Source organism: Mchenga conophoros, linkage group LG15 (assembly GCF_057382185.1).
Source record: "Mchenga conophoros isolate Kocher_MC1m ecotype Shallow Benthic linkage group LG15, M_conophoros_male_GT1.1, whole genome shotgun sequence".
Lineage (NCBI taxonomy): Eukaryota > Metazoa > Chordata > Actinopteri > Cichliformes > Cichlidae > Mchenga > Mchenga conophoros.
In genome coordinates, this window is record NC_140540.1 from 16,609,329 (window position 1) to 16,622,341 (window position 13,013).

Consider the following 13,013-nt stretch of genomic DNA (forward strand, 5'->3'; position numbering starts at 1 on the left):
TGAGTCAGTCTGGTGCCTGGAACCCGAGCCAGCAGAACTATCTATAGTTTTTGGAAGTGGGAGGGTGAGAGAAAGAGGGAAAGAGACTATCATTTTACTTTGTCGCTGTCTCTTTCTATCTCTCTCTCTCCCCCTCTCCCTTGGTTCGTTAGGCTACACTTTGTAGGGTGGAAGAGGGTTTTTGTAGTCAGGATTGGTGCATGTGTGTGTGCAAAACGGAGAGGAAACTAAAATGTGTATGTGAGTGAATGTGTCATTCAAAGTGCGAATGGGACTGGGAAGAGAAAGCAGAGAAGCAGGTGTGAATGTGTATATGAGGAGGCAAACAATGGCCTTAACTCGCCTCTGTCTTCTCTTCTTCTTCCTGCCTTTTGCCACACTGGGACAACGCTACCAAACTCATCAAAAACTTCAACAACAATCGCAACAACTTCATCTTGGGAACCATGGTAGCTTCAGTCCAACCTGCCACTTGAGTCAAGACGGAGAGCTGCTGTGTGATCAGTGTCGGCCTGGCTACACAGGACCACGATGCGACAGGTAACACACAGTCAAAGCGCTTAGAAACGGTGAAAGGTCTGACACAACTCTGCCTGAACTATGTGCCTAATTTTCACCTTAGCCCAGCTAAGTTCATTATTATTTAATTAAATGACACTGTCAGAAACACACATCTATTAGTGTAATGCATTCAAACCAGCAAAGTATGTTTCATGACCAAATAGTGGCACTATTAGATGTATCCAACTCTAAGTACTAGAAAGTAAACCAGACTTATAGTCAGTTGTTAATTTTGTTTTTTAATGAAAATGGAGAAACTACTGCTCATTAACTGTTTCTTGAGTACTCTGTCTCATTGTCCATCTATTTTATTAGCTGAGTGACATTCTTGTTCCATTAGCTATGGGCTCACCAGTGCAAAACTAATGAGAAAAATATTTCTCTCTGGATGTGAGGCTTGTTGAAACTTCAGGCTATACTGTCATGTTATGACATGCACCGAGTAAATATAGACGTTTCACCACCCAGGCTGACTCAAATACAGTACATTTGGTTTGTATTAAAATAAAACTGCTCATAGTTAAAATTCTAAAGTTCTAATGTGCTGTAAGAGTACTCTTCATTATGTTTGTTTTTCATATAAATATATGTGAAAAAGCATTTAATAAACTTCAGACAAAGCCTTGTTCTTGCTTTTTGCTAGATGGAAGGGGCCTACCGGATGTTTGATGTGCTGATCTGATTCATGTTTTGTTTTTGTAAGCTTTTATGAGCTTCTTTAGTGACAAGTTTTTGGAAGTATTTTTTCTTCTTCTTTTTTACACCACAGCCTGGCAACCCAGAAGCTGTTTTCTGTTGTATAAATTTATAAATCTTTAATAAACTCAGTTGTTTGCACTGTCGTCACATAGCAAAAGAACATCATTAATCATAAAAAGTGTTTGCCCTGGGCATGTGCTGATTTCTTACATTCTTAAAAATTGGTGTCTAAAGCTCAAAATGTGTTCGTAGTAATCATGTTCTATAATCAAACTAGTGCACTTCTCAAACACATTCATTCATCTTCTTTTATTAGATAACCTATGGCAAATTTAGAATTGCCAATTACCCTTACTCATGCATGTGTTTAGTCTGTGGGAGGAAGCCAGAGATGGGTGCCCAGGGAGAACCCATGCAAGCATTAGGAGAATATGCAAACACCACACTGAAGGTCCACAGTAGGCAGCTTGATTCAAACATAGGACCTTCTTGCTGTGAGGCATCAGTGCTAACTACTGTACTACTGAACTGCTCTTCAAATCTCATAGTTCTATCTTGTAAAGCAAATGATTCAGTCTTGGGCCTGAAACATTCTTAACCTCTTATTCTCGAACTTTAAATGGGTAATAGGCCAGTTCACTGGCTTGGAGGCAGTTTTGGAAGGGAAGCAGGCAAATGGGTCACTTTTTAGAAGTAAAATTGGTGCTGTAGGAGGAACTGAACACCAGGTTCAGGCACCCGACATTCATCAGACCCAAGAGGTTGGTATAGACAGAAGGACAGACCGTGTGTAACAATGCCCCTGCTTAACCAGCTAGCCCTAATGGCACTGGAAGGTTGGGCCCATCCTTGGAAACAAAAGCCATGAGTGCCATGAGAGTGTGCACATCTTGGTAACAGTAGCAAATATTCAGTTAACAAATTTAAAGGTCGAATCTTGGCTGCTCGTTTGAGGGGAACGTATCAACCATGATGTAAACCACTGAGTTTCTGGTGTTTGCCATTGAAGTCAACTGACCACTGTCTCTAATGCCGCATAGATTAGTGTTTACATTTTCAGCTTTTACAGCTTTTACAGATATGCAAGGATATGTTCATATGTTTTTCTTAATGAGAGTAACAGATTAATAAAACAACTTAATATTGGCATATTTACACTGTTATTTATAAACAGTCTCAGTCTCAAACATTTGGGCTAATATGATGACAAATTCTGCAGTTGCAGTTACCCGAGCTTTTCTATTTGTTGCTGCTGGAGGATGCGGCGCCTCAGTTCGCTGTCCTGAATAGTATGCATGCCATGCATTCCACATCAGAATCTCTCTGTCTGCCTTTGAGTCTTTTTATAAACCTCATTTGCCACTGGAAAGTAAACTGACTCATTGCCAGCTCTGTCTGTCATAGAGTAGCATCTGCACCACATTGCTTTCCAGCCACTGTGCAATATGGCCTCGTGCTGGAACGTGGCCCAACCAATACAATTTGACTCCTCCACCTTTCCAATCTACTTCTGTGTCCGTGTATTAATGAGTGACCACATGGTGCAGTCTGTGTTTTTAACTAATCCTAAAGTAGGAAAAAGCTCATAATATAGTAAACATTCCTTGTTGCTGCTTTTAATGAATTTAGAAGATGGTGTTTAATTTTGGGGAGTCTGTGTGTGCCTGTACATGTTTATCTTTTGTGCCTGTGTGCCGGTAAATTTATGGATCTGCAGCTGAATATACAGAAGGCATCTGTGTATACATTCTCCTATCCACATGCATGTGTTGTTTTGATCTCACACTGCACAGTCTCATAACGCACAGGAGCTGATGTAATGGGAAATATTTTATTACTAATGACAGCATTAAGTAGGTAATCAGCAGTTGGTGTTTCTTGTTCTATTAGTCTAATTGATACCTGCTATGCACTACCTGCCATTACACTTCATTATCTACAGTGCTTTTGTTGTTGTTTGTGGTAATTAATTGTAATGCGCCAATTTGTCTGTATTATGGGCTTTAACAAAATAAGCTGGTCTATTCCGCCCATGCTAATAGACTATCCACTCACTGCTAAGTGATTCTGCTTTTCAATTTCCTGTCCATAAACAGTCATTTAGAATATAGCTGAAAGCTCTTTATTGCAGCTGCTTAACAAATGTAGGTTAAAACACTTTGAGTCACGGGGTGCTATTTAGGGTGTGCCAGTATGTTAATGGTCTTGCAGATAAGGTCTTTCATTTGTCATGTTAGGTGCTTGCTGCCAACTAGCTGATATGATGGATATAATGTACTTTAATCGATCACCCTCTCATCTAGAATGCAGAGGGATTAAAGTGAGGGTTATTGTTAATGTTGTCGTAATACTACTTATTGATGTTAATGTTAAGAGATGTGCAAATGTAATCATATGTCAAGCTTCGCTGTACGTGTGAGTAAAAGTAGAAACTGTAACACGGAGGCTGCTGGAGGCTCCAAAGTAACATTCAAAAATAGAAATGAAGACTCCAGGAATTAAGTATCTGTTACTTAATTGACGCATTTTAATTGACGTATTTAAATACCTTGTCTCTATGCCGGTTTATGGAGTTTGTCTCAGCTACTCCTCACATGACTGCAGGTGACTAAATGAGTAAATGAGTGGAATAGTCAGTTCACATGGGATTGTTGCTAGTAGTATTAAAATGAGTGTTGGCAGAGCATTAGTTCAGCATTACTAGATAGCAGCAGATTAATTGGTGCTTTGGTTTTAATGAAACTTTTCAGTGCAAAGTTCAGACAATTACTGTATATTGGATTTGATTGACAGTGGCCTGTTAGCAGCAGCAGCACCATCGCAATTATCATCAAACTTGAAACAGCCCTCTTCAACCCGGGGATGACACCACAAAGAAATGCGTTTAATCAGAAGCTTTTTGTGAACTACGAAAAGTACTCTGACAATGTTTTATGGCTTACTTTGTACTTCATTGAACGTTATAGTAAAAAGCTGATTCCAAAAATGATTTCCAGGTGCTGTTAAAGCACTATAGTTTTTCACATAGCTAATTGTTAATTCAGGATTGAGGATTTAAGCTTGTTCTTTTATGAGGAAATTAGTCTAAACTGGTTGATGGTGTGAATTTGAGCATTGTTTTAGTGTCGTTCTGTTTTAGCCTGTGTTGGAATGATTAAAAAAAGCCTTTAACAGTTTTATTGACAGTGGAGACGAACATAATTAATGATTATATTAAGAAGAAACTGAGCATTTATTCCCCTGTTGTCGACTCTCCATTCATCACTCTGAGAATACAACGCGACTGTTACGATCCAAGCCCATCTGCCCTTCTCTATCTCTCTTTACAAGTTATGCCATACATTTCCTCCACACTCTGATGATTTTGACCAGGTGTTTAACCCCTCCAAAAATATCAACTTCAATCACGCTAGACTAGCCACTATAAATACCTTCACTTCCTCTTGAGGCCCAAGTAACTACACGTATGCATGACTAGAATAGAAGCCCTAACATCGGAATTCATCTCGCATATAAGACTAAATACAAACAGCTCATCTCAACTCAAGAAATAAAAATGCTGCCAGTAAAACTGGGAAGATGTGCAGACATGCTTCAGAAACATACATGTGCACATACACACACACTCGGAGTGGGAAGGAAAGCTAATAAACCAGTTCTATTGAGTACCAAGGAGGGTCAGTGGTAATAATGGCTGGCTGCTCTTGACTCTTTCCCTCACTCTGTCCTTTCCTACCCTCCACCCCCACCCACACCCCCTCTCTAAATTCAATTCTCTTTTCAATGTGAAGACCTTTCCCCTCTCTCCATCTCCCTCTCTTCTCTCATCTGATCGCTCTCCCTCCTCCCTTTCACTTTTCTCTGTCCCTCTTCCTCTCCTCTTTCATCTCAATTCCCTTTTCAGCCTGTAGAGCCTGAGCTCAGCTTTGGCCAGCCTTATTTGGTTTCAGCGGCTCGTGTGACAGCGCCGCTTTCTCAGGTTAATATATTTCCCAGGCCTTGGCCATCTTCCTTTTTATTAATCGAATGAAGTTATTGAAAAAGCAAAATATTGAAATCCTGAACTGGTTTGACAGTTAACACATTTACTTGTTCTTGATCAAGAGTCCTAACGACCCTTTGGAATGTTTGTATCCATGAATGATGCTTAAAAAAAATAAAGAATCCATCACAAAAACATCACTTGGTTTTTAAGACCACCTGTCATAAAAACAAAACAACACAAACTAAACATTTGCTGAACTGAACTGATGTTTTTATACCAAAATTTGAGCACAAATTTGAAAAATAAATCAAGAATAATGTTTCCACAATGCAAGTTAAAAACTATAATTTAGCATCTTAATCAAAAAATAAAGTGCTTTAATTCTTTCCCCACTTTTTTTTTTTTTGTAAAATATCAAATTTGAAAATTCACGGATAATAATAATTAGGATTTAATATATCATTTTGATTAAAGACCTTAAAGAGCGCACCCTGGTGGATTCACCAATGCAGAAGCATAAAAAATGATTTATTGTTAATTTAGGACAGCTGTGGCATAAACCTTACTATGGCTGGTGGACGAAAAAAATAGGTTAAAATAGGTTATATGTTTTTTATGATTTTGGTTTTTAACGTTACAAATAAATTTGAAATGAACATTGCAGGGTTTTTTTTCGTAGTCTGACTTTTTGTTTCCAGTTTATAAATGTAGTTCAGACAGCAATGCTTTTATTTGAGTAATAGCTGGGCAGCCTGCAGTAAACATCCTGAAGTTCACTGCCTAAAGCCATTAAATCTCCATTTAAAAAAAAAATGTCTTCAAGGGTTTACTTTTATAAACTTTAATTTCTATGCCCTTTCATTTCTGTGGGTTTGCCCTGTAGCTCTTTGGGTGTTTATATTTATGTAATGGGAGTGTACGTATATGAATAATTCAGCTGGACTGGTATCTAAGCAGTTTAACTGGTCAAACAAATTATATAACAGTGCTCATAGTTCCTGTGGACATTTGCTGATGATTTTTAGTTCTTGTGTAGATAGAGACTGGATTTTGGCTTCTGTGATAGTTTGGCGCTTTAATGAGTAATTGTGTATTCAAAGTGTTTTATAATACTGGTGCTAGAAGCTGAAGTAAACAATACTTATATTTACCTGCTTTTACCTGCTGACTCATACGCAGTAGTTGTTAGATGCGAAAGAAAGATAGAAGACAAGGTGACCCACTGTGTATTTTCTTTCAAACTTGAAAGCTGAGGGGGAAAACCATATTTTCAAGTGTTATTTGGGATATAAAAGCAGAGCAAAACTGTATTTTAAAGATATTAGTGCAATACCTGCTCCTTCAGTAACAGAGAGAGGGAGAATAACAGGATGGCATCTTGTTGGTGCAGCTCGAAAGGGTAAAGCTTGGATGTTAATCAGGGTTGAGGCATTTTAAAAGCTCCTGTATGTCAAATTTTATAGTTAGACAACTTCTGCTGCTGGTATAAGAGTTGGTATGTAGAAAATGTGACAGTTTTTACAGTCAGTTTCAGCCCAGTCATCCTCAGTGGTGCTTTTTAATGCTACCTCTAGGAGTCAGAAACTTGACAGATTACAAGTAAAAATCTGCAAAAACCTTGATGCAGAAAAATATTTGTGGGTTCACTGGCATGTCTTCTATCTGCATTGTACAAAATATTTCACCTTATTCTCTTATTATTACGTCTCCCCCAGGAAGCTGATCGGTTAAAGATGATGTGAAACTGATTTATCCATCTCTTGGTATCTCCACTGATTCTCAGATGTTCCAATGGATACTATGGTCAGCCCACTGTACCAGGGGGATCCTGCAGACTTTGTGATTGCAATGGCAACCTGGACCTTTCCATACCTGGGAGCTGCGATCCAAATACAGGCCGGTGTCTGCGGTGTCGCCAGGGTTATGGTGGCAAATCTTGTGACAGCTGCGCTGCAGGTTATTATGGAGACGCCATCATAGCAAAAGATTGCCAACGTAAGTAAGACGACAAAAATTTAAACAGAAATCAAACAACTGATATACAGTCATGGGAAAAATGAAAGCTTCTGTTGAGCTTTGTCTCTTGCTTGTTGCATGGCCCAATTTCAGACAGGCTTTAGCAGTTGTACAGATGGACTCACATCAGTATTATAGATATGTTTATTTTGTTATTAGTATCATTATTATTAATAGTAGTAGTTGTGGTGGTGGTGGTGTATACTAGTTGTAGTATTCGGTGTTAAGATATTTTTAAATTTTCTAACACGGCCAAAGCTTCATAATTTGTTTGTACTTATTTTGTGATGCAGTTCTAAATTTGGACATAAAATACAGACAGTTTCATGAATGAAATTACTCATTTGATTTTAATCATTTGTGCACCAAACATTCACTCTCTGATCTAGAGCTAATTTTGCTGGTACATCCACTCCAAGGAAGACTATTGTGAATCTTTTCATTTGTAAATAATCTTTCTCGCTTTCGAATGATAGCTTTCAAATGGTTTGAAAATGGCTTCATAACCCTTCTCAGATTTATGGGCAGCAACAGTTGCTTCTTTAAAATAATTTCTTTTCTCCTTGGCATTGTGTTAACACACACTTGAATGCTCCACACCAACAAGCTGCCAAAACCTCTGCTTTTATATCAGTGGTCACACTTGCTGATGATCAATTAATCAAATGCATTTGACTAGCTGTACTCAGCTGCTACTTACCCTCTTAAGTCCCATGGAATCAGGCAGTTCTTCTGCATTTTATCTTAGCCTTTGTTAAATAAATAATATTAATAGCTGCTAAGGATCAGATCTGATTTGATATCTAAAACCTTAGAACTGAAGGATAATGTTCTTCCTTTTTACCATGAAGGTATGTTAGTTTATATCGCTGTAGTATTTCAGTAGTTTTCAAACTTTTTGTGGCCAAGGCACACAAAAATGTCTGCACGGTGACATTTTATCAGTTGTTTTTTTGATTACACAGTCAGACGAAGGCACTTCTTCTTGTGGCATCTAACATGATATTTGGTTACCTGGTTGTTCCTGATACAGTCTCATAATTCCCACCATCCAGCAACTGCATGAATTGACCTAGTTGTCTTTGACAGAAGGCCTTAAGATGTTTTTTATTTCCTTCTGTGCATAAAGAGTATAAACATAGCATACTTAGACTTAACTTCAGACATACCGGTAAACCCCAGCACACCATTTGTGAAGCTCTGGTCTAGAGGAAAAATAAAACCCACACGTGCATCGGGTCTGAGTGCATTTACACTGCAAGCACTATTCACACACATTGGTGTTCACTTGCAGGGGAAATTTTAGAATTTCATTATCCTGTCCGTGGACATTTGGACCATAGACCACTACCAGAGCCACAGGGACCCCTGACTTGGTGTATATATCCAGACATCAAGTAAAAATCTGATTCATCTGTTTTGGTGTAAACAGCACAAATTTAATATTCTCAGTTCTAAATTTGTTTGCATGTTGTTCTAAATCACATACAGATCTGTTTATTTCACAATGGGACCTCACTGAAATCTGAATTCATCTCACTCTTGCGTCGCTCATATATCTCGAAGGTGCTGGAGATTACCTGCTCTGGAGTACGCGCTGGAAAACAAACCCCACAGAGGTTTTATGAGCTTTGATAGTTTGTAGTTGCTACAGTGCAGACAAATAAAAAACAGAGCAGACATTGAAACTTTGAAAAGATTTTTTTGTTTTTTGCTTTTTTAGACTGAACTAATGTTTTGTTGTCACAGCAGCTGTTGTTTGTCTAAAAGTTACATTGGTCCTCGTTTACGATGGCTATCCACTAAGGTGGCACTTCATTGTATGTTTCAAAAAAATCTCAATTTTTACCATACAAGGTTCTCATCCTTTCATTCTCTCGAGAGGCAGGTCAAAATCTTATCTAAATCATAGTTTGTATAAACATGATAAATTTGCAGCCCTCATTTTTAAAATTTCAAAATTGATCACTTTGGTGACTCCTAGTGTCAGAAAGAGACACTGCACGCCACTGCGTCGCATCCCCAGCGTGACCCCTGGTAAAAGTGACATATTGACAGGACCCATCTGTCAGTAAAGAGTTTATTATCATAATGATTTTAAAGAACCTGCAATAAAAAATAACACTCAGGGCCTTAAAGATGGAAAATATAATTTGGTTTTCCTTCATTATAGAGAAAGTCAGCAGTGCAGCTTGTGGGTCTCAGCAGGGTGTCTCACTGTAGAACACAATTTCTTTATGAAACTCAGTTTTAGCTAAATGATACTTTTAAGCCTTTCTCTGAAACATTCAGTGGATTGTACGCCATCTGGAGCGCGCCTGTATGTGTATGTGTGTGTGCATCAACGAGCAGCTGTGCTAGTGGGAGGTGTGATGTTGGAGCAGCCCACTGACTCCCAGCTGTGTTTAAGATTTAAAATAAACACTATACCTGTAAAAATGAGGTGGTGAGAGTGGAAGAGAAAGAAAGAGATGACAGCGAATACAGATGGCACTTGTTTGTGAAAATCTTCATTAAAACCTTTTTTCTTTTTTTTAAAAAAAAGAAAAAAAAGAAGACAGTGGTGTGGGTGGGTGTGGGGAGGGTGGGGTAGGGGAGACAGATCAGCAGAAAGACACTTCACAGTGAGCGATAGACAGGCGGACTGATAAACAGACAGATAAAACTGTCAGCCCAGCACAAAAGCAGGCAGACAGGCTGACATAGGGTATTAATGTGTATTTGATAGTTCATTGTTCTGTAGTTGTTTCCCCTCTCCACCCAGCTAAATGGTTATTGATTAATCAGCCTGATCTATTGCTCTTCCACAGTGCTGATCGGCTGCTTGTGTCTGGGAGATGGAGAGTTGTTATTGATCCTGCATGAATGACAAAAGACCACCAAGAATTATTAAAACACAACAGCTCTCTCTCTTGCTCCCTCTTCTTCTGCCAGTCTACCTCTCTCTCGCTCTCTCTGTGACTGCTTCCCTCTCCCTGCTGCTCCCAGTCTTAATGAATTTTATTGAGTGGAGCAGGAGAGTTCAGGCCGAGTCCATTTGCGCACTATTAGACTGTAAAAATCCTTTACTTTTTCTTTTGATGTCAGAGTTCTCATCTTCAGCCATTTTCGCCGCAGCCTTTTTGTGTCTCCCCCCTTTAATAGTGTTTCGCTTTAATTCTGTTGGAGAATTGAAAATGGTTTGATTTTGCAAGCAAACTTGGCCACAAATCAATTTGTCTGAGGAATAAATTTCAAGAGAACTCCTCTGACCATTTCTCACATGGGGGGGGGGGGGGGGGGGGGGAATTCATTTGAAAGTTGTAGAAAAGATATGTCAATTGCTCCGTCGCACATTTGTCCATGGGAACAATGTGAGTATGTGGTAATTCAATGGCGTAATTACGCTTCCTGTGTATCTGACACTTAATGAATGTTCCATAGATGTTTCTAACAGTTGGTCAATAAACTCTTGAGGGATCTTTGGGAAAACTCACAACTCTAATTTTATCACTCCTAACGGACTATTGAGTGCAGAGGCCCAGGCACTTTTCAAGGGACTGATGGGACCAGAGAAATACTGCAGGAAAATAAAATCCTCAAACAAGTAAGAAGTCTGGACTGACTATGTTTTAGCCAGTTATTTTTTTACATGTACATTAATAGTGCCCCACCATGTATAAGATTCAGACTTCCCTGCCTTATGCTTACTTGACTTCTGGAGATTGCCTGTGGAGACTACTGTACCTGCAAATAATTTCTTTCAAGGGGTTTGTGGCTTGAATTTCTCCAGTTAGACTCCCATCTTGAGCTCTAGATGTGAAAAGGAAATGAGAAACACTTTTCTTTTCTTTTCTTTTCTTTTCTTTGAGTCAGTCAAACAGCTTAACCCCGGATGCCACCACTTCATGTGCTCAGTGGTCCCTTTAAAATAGTGCTTGCTGCACTATACCATGAAAAGAAAATGTGGCTTTGGTGGACAACAGGATGTGCACTCAGTGGAAATCATCTAGATAAAGACTTGTAGAAATTAGAGATGGCACAATACCACTTTTTTATGTCCGATACCGATATCATAAATTTGGATATCTGCCGATACCAATATGAATCCGATATAGTGTTTTTTAATCAATAAAACTGTTTTTTAAATATCTTGCTGCATTTTGTATAAGTTCATACTCAAGTTTAAATAAACAACAACACTAAAGCTATTGTGTTATACCTGTATGTAAAATAAAAATACACTGCACCCAAAATATTTCATAGTTCAGCAATACTGATCAATCTAATAAACTTAAACCTACTCCATCCTTCCTATTCTGGAGTACTTAGCAGGAATATTAAGCAGCCTAACTAATAGGGTTGCAAACTCCCTGCAAAAAAAAAAAAATAGGGAACCACCCCCCCACTTCATGATGCTTAATCAATGTAATCAACTTTAATTTGATGCAGTGTAAAAAAATGCACACAAATAAATTATTTTTCAAGAATAATTAAATAGATTCAACATCTTTCTTCAACAGAACTGTAGACTGCACAGATGGTATCTTCCCAAAGGAAAAAGTACTATAGCTTACTAGAGTATATTAGACTTAACAGTTACTATATACTGTAATGGACTTCTATACATTTAAATCAGATTAAAACTTTGGGTGTAAGATTCAGATAATTATTTATTAAAAGCTGGACATTTTAAATGAGAATAAGAAAGAAAAGTATGTCTTTGTGCCCCCTTTTCCCTGTTCATGCCCTATCGGCCCCCCTGGCTAAACTTTGCTAGATCCGCCCCTGCACAGTTACCAGCCGTCAGCTACGTAGAAAAGGATCCTGGTGTAGAAAGTAAATAAATTCTAACAACAGCTTATCAAGGTTAAATGTGCTGCTGTTGTTCAGCTGCTGGTTTCCTCTTTCTGGTGCAAAGTGGGCCAAAAACAAAGAAGAGATATGGACTCGCGACAGAAAAGCCGATCAGCTGATCATTAATCAGTTTCATGATTGAAGTAGCAACAGGAGAGGAAGAGAGAGAGGCAGTCGCTCCATATATTGGTTATTAAGCTTAACGCGGGAATGCTTTACAAACATTCAGAGATGAACTTACACACTTGCTTTACTTCTCTCTGGGATAACTTCCTCGGAGATGAAATGCTGGTTTAGTAGCAGGCTACAAATACACACAGCCGCTCTATCACGTGAGCACACTGCTCTGACGTGCTATGGTTATGAGCCGAGTTACGCTATGTCGCAAGTTTTGTGAGGTGCTTTTTTTGATATTTAAGGGATCGGATTACATTTTTTATTTCTCTCCGATATCCGATCCAGTAATTTATGTCAGTATCGGACCGATACGTAATATCGGATCGGTCCATCTCTAGTAGAAATGTCAGGCAGATAATCATCTAAACCAAATGCCTGGTATAGCTCTGATGCAGGGAGATCCGATGTCAAAAATCTCAAAAAACTTGAGATTGTAACCCTGAAATACATATTACATGTAGTAGTGCAGATAAAACTGGTTGAATTTGGGACCAATCGGATGCCTCATTGATGGAATTGCATCATCTTTTACACAGCAGTTCATATAAAACATGCATTCATAGCATTTAGGCTCTCTAATTCCCATTTTTATTTACATGTTTATCATTTTAAAATTATTATGTAGCACACATGCAAGCAAAACCCTTTGGAGTGATGTGCATTTATGGATAAATGCAATTTTTTTATAGTTGCATTATTGAATAAACACTGTGTTCACTAATATCATTATTCTAATGAT

The 13,013-nt window shown here is 38.5% G+C and overlaps 1 protein-coding gene across 1 annotated transcript in view; it reads left to right on the forward strand.

The window, feature by feature from the left end:
* lama2 (laminin, alpha 2) overlaps positions 1-13,013 on the forward strand; it is a 233,020-nt gene that overhangs the window by 121,030 nt on the left and 98,977 nt on the right. The window contains exons 20-21 of the mRNA XM_085248215.1: positions 454-540; positions 7,029-7,240. Coding sequence (XP_085104341.1) covers positions 454-540; positions 7,029-7,240 — 299 coding nt within the window. The remainder of the gene's footprint in view (positions 1-453; positions 541-7,028; positions 7,241-13,013) is intronic.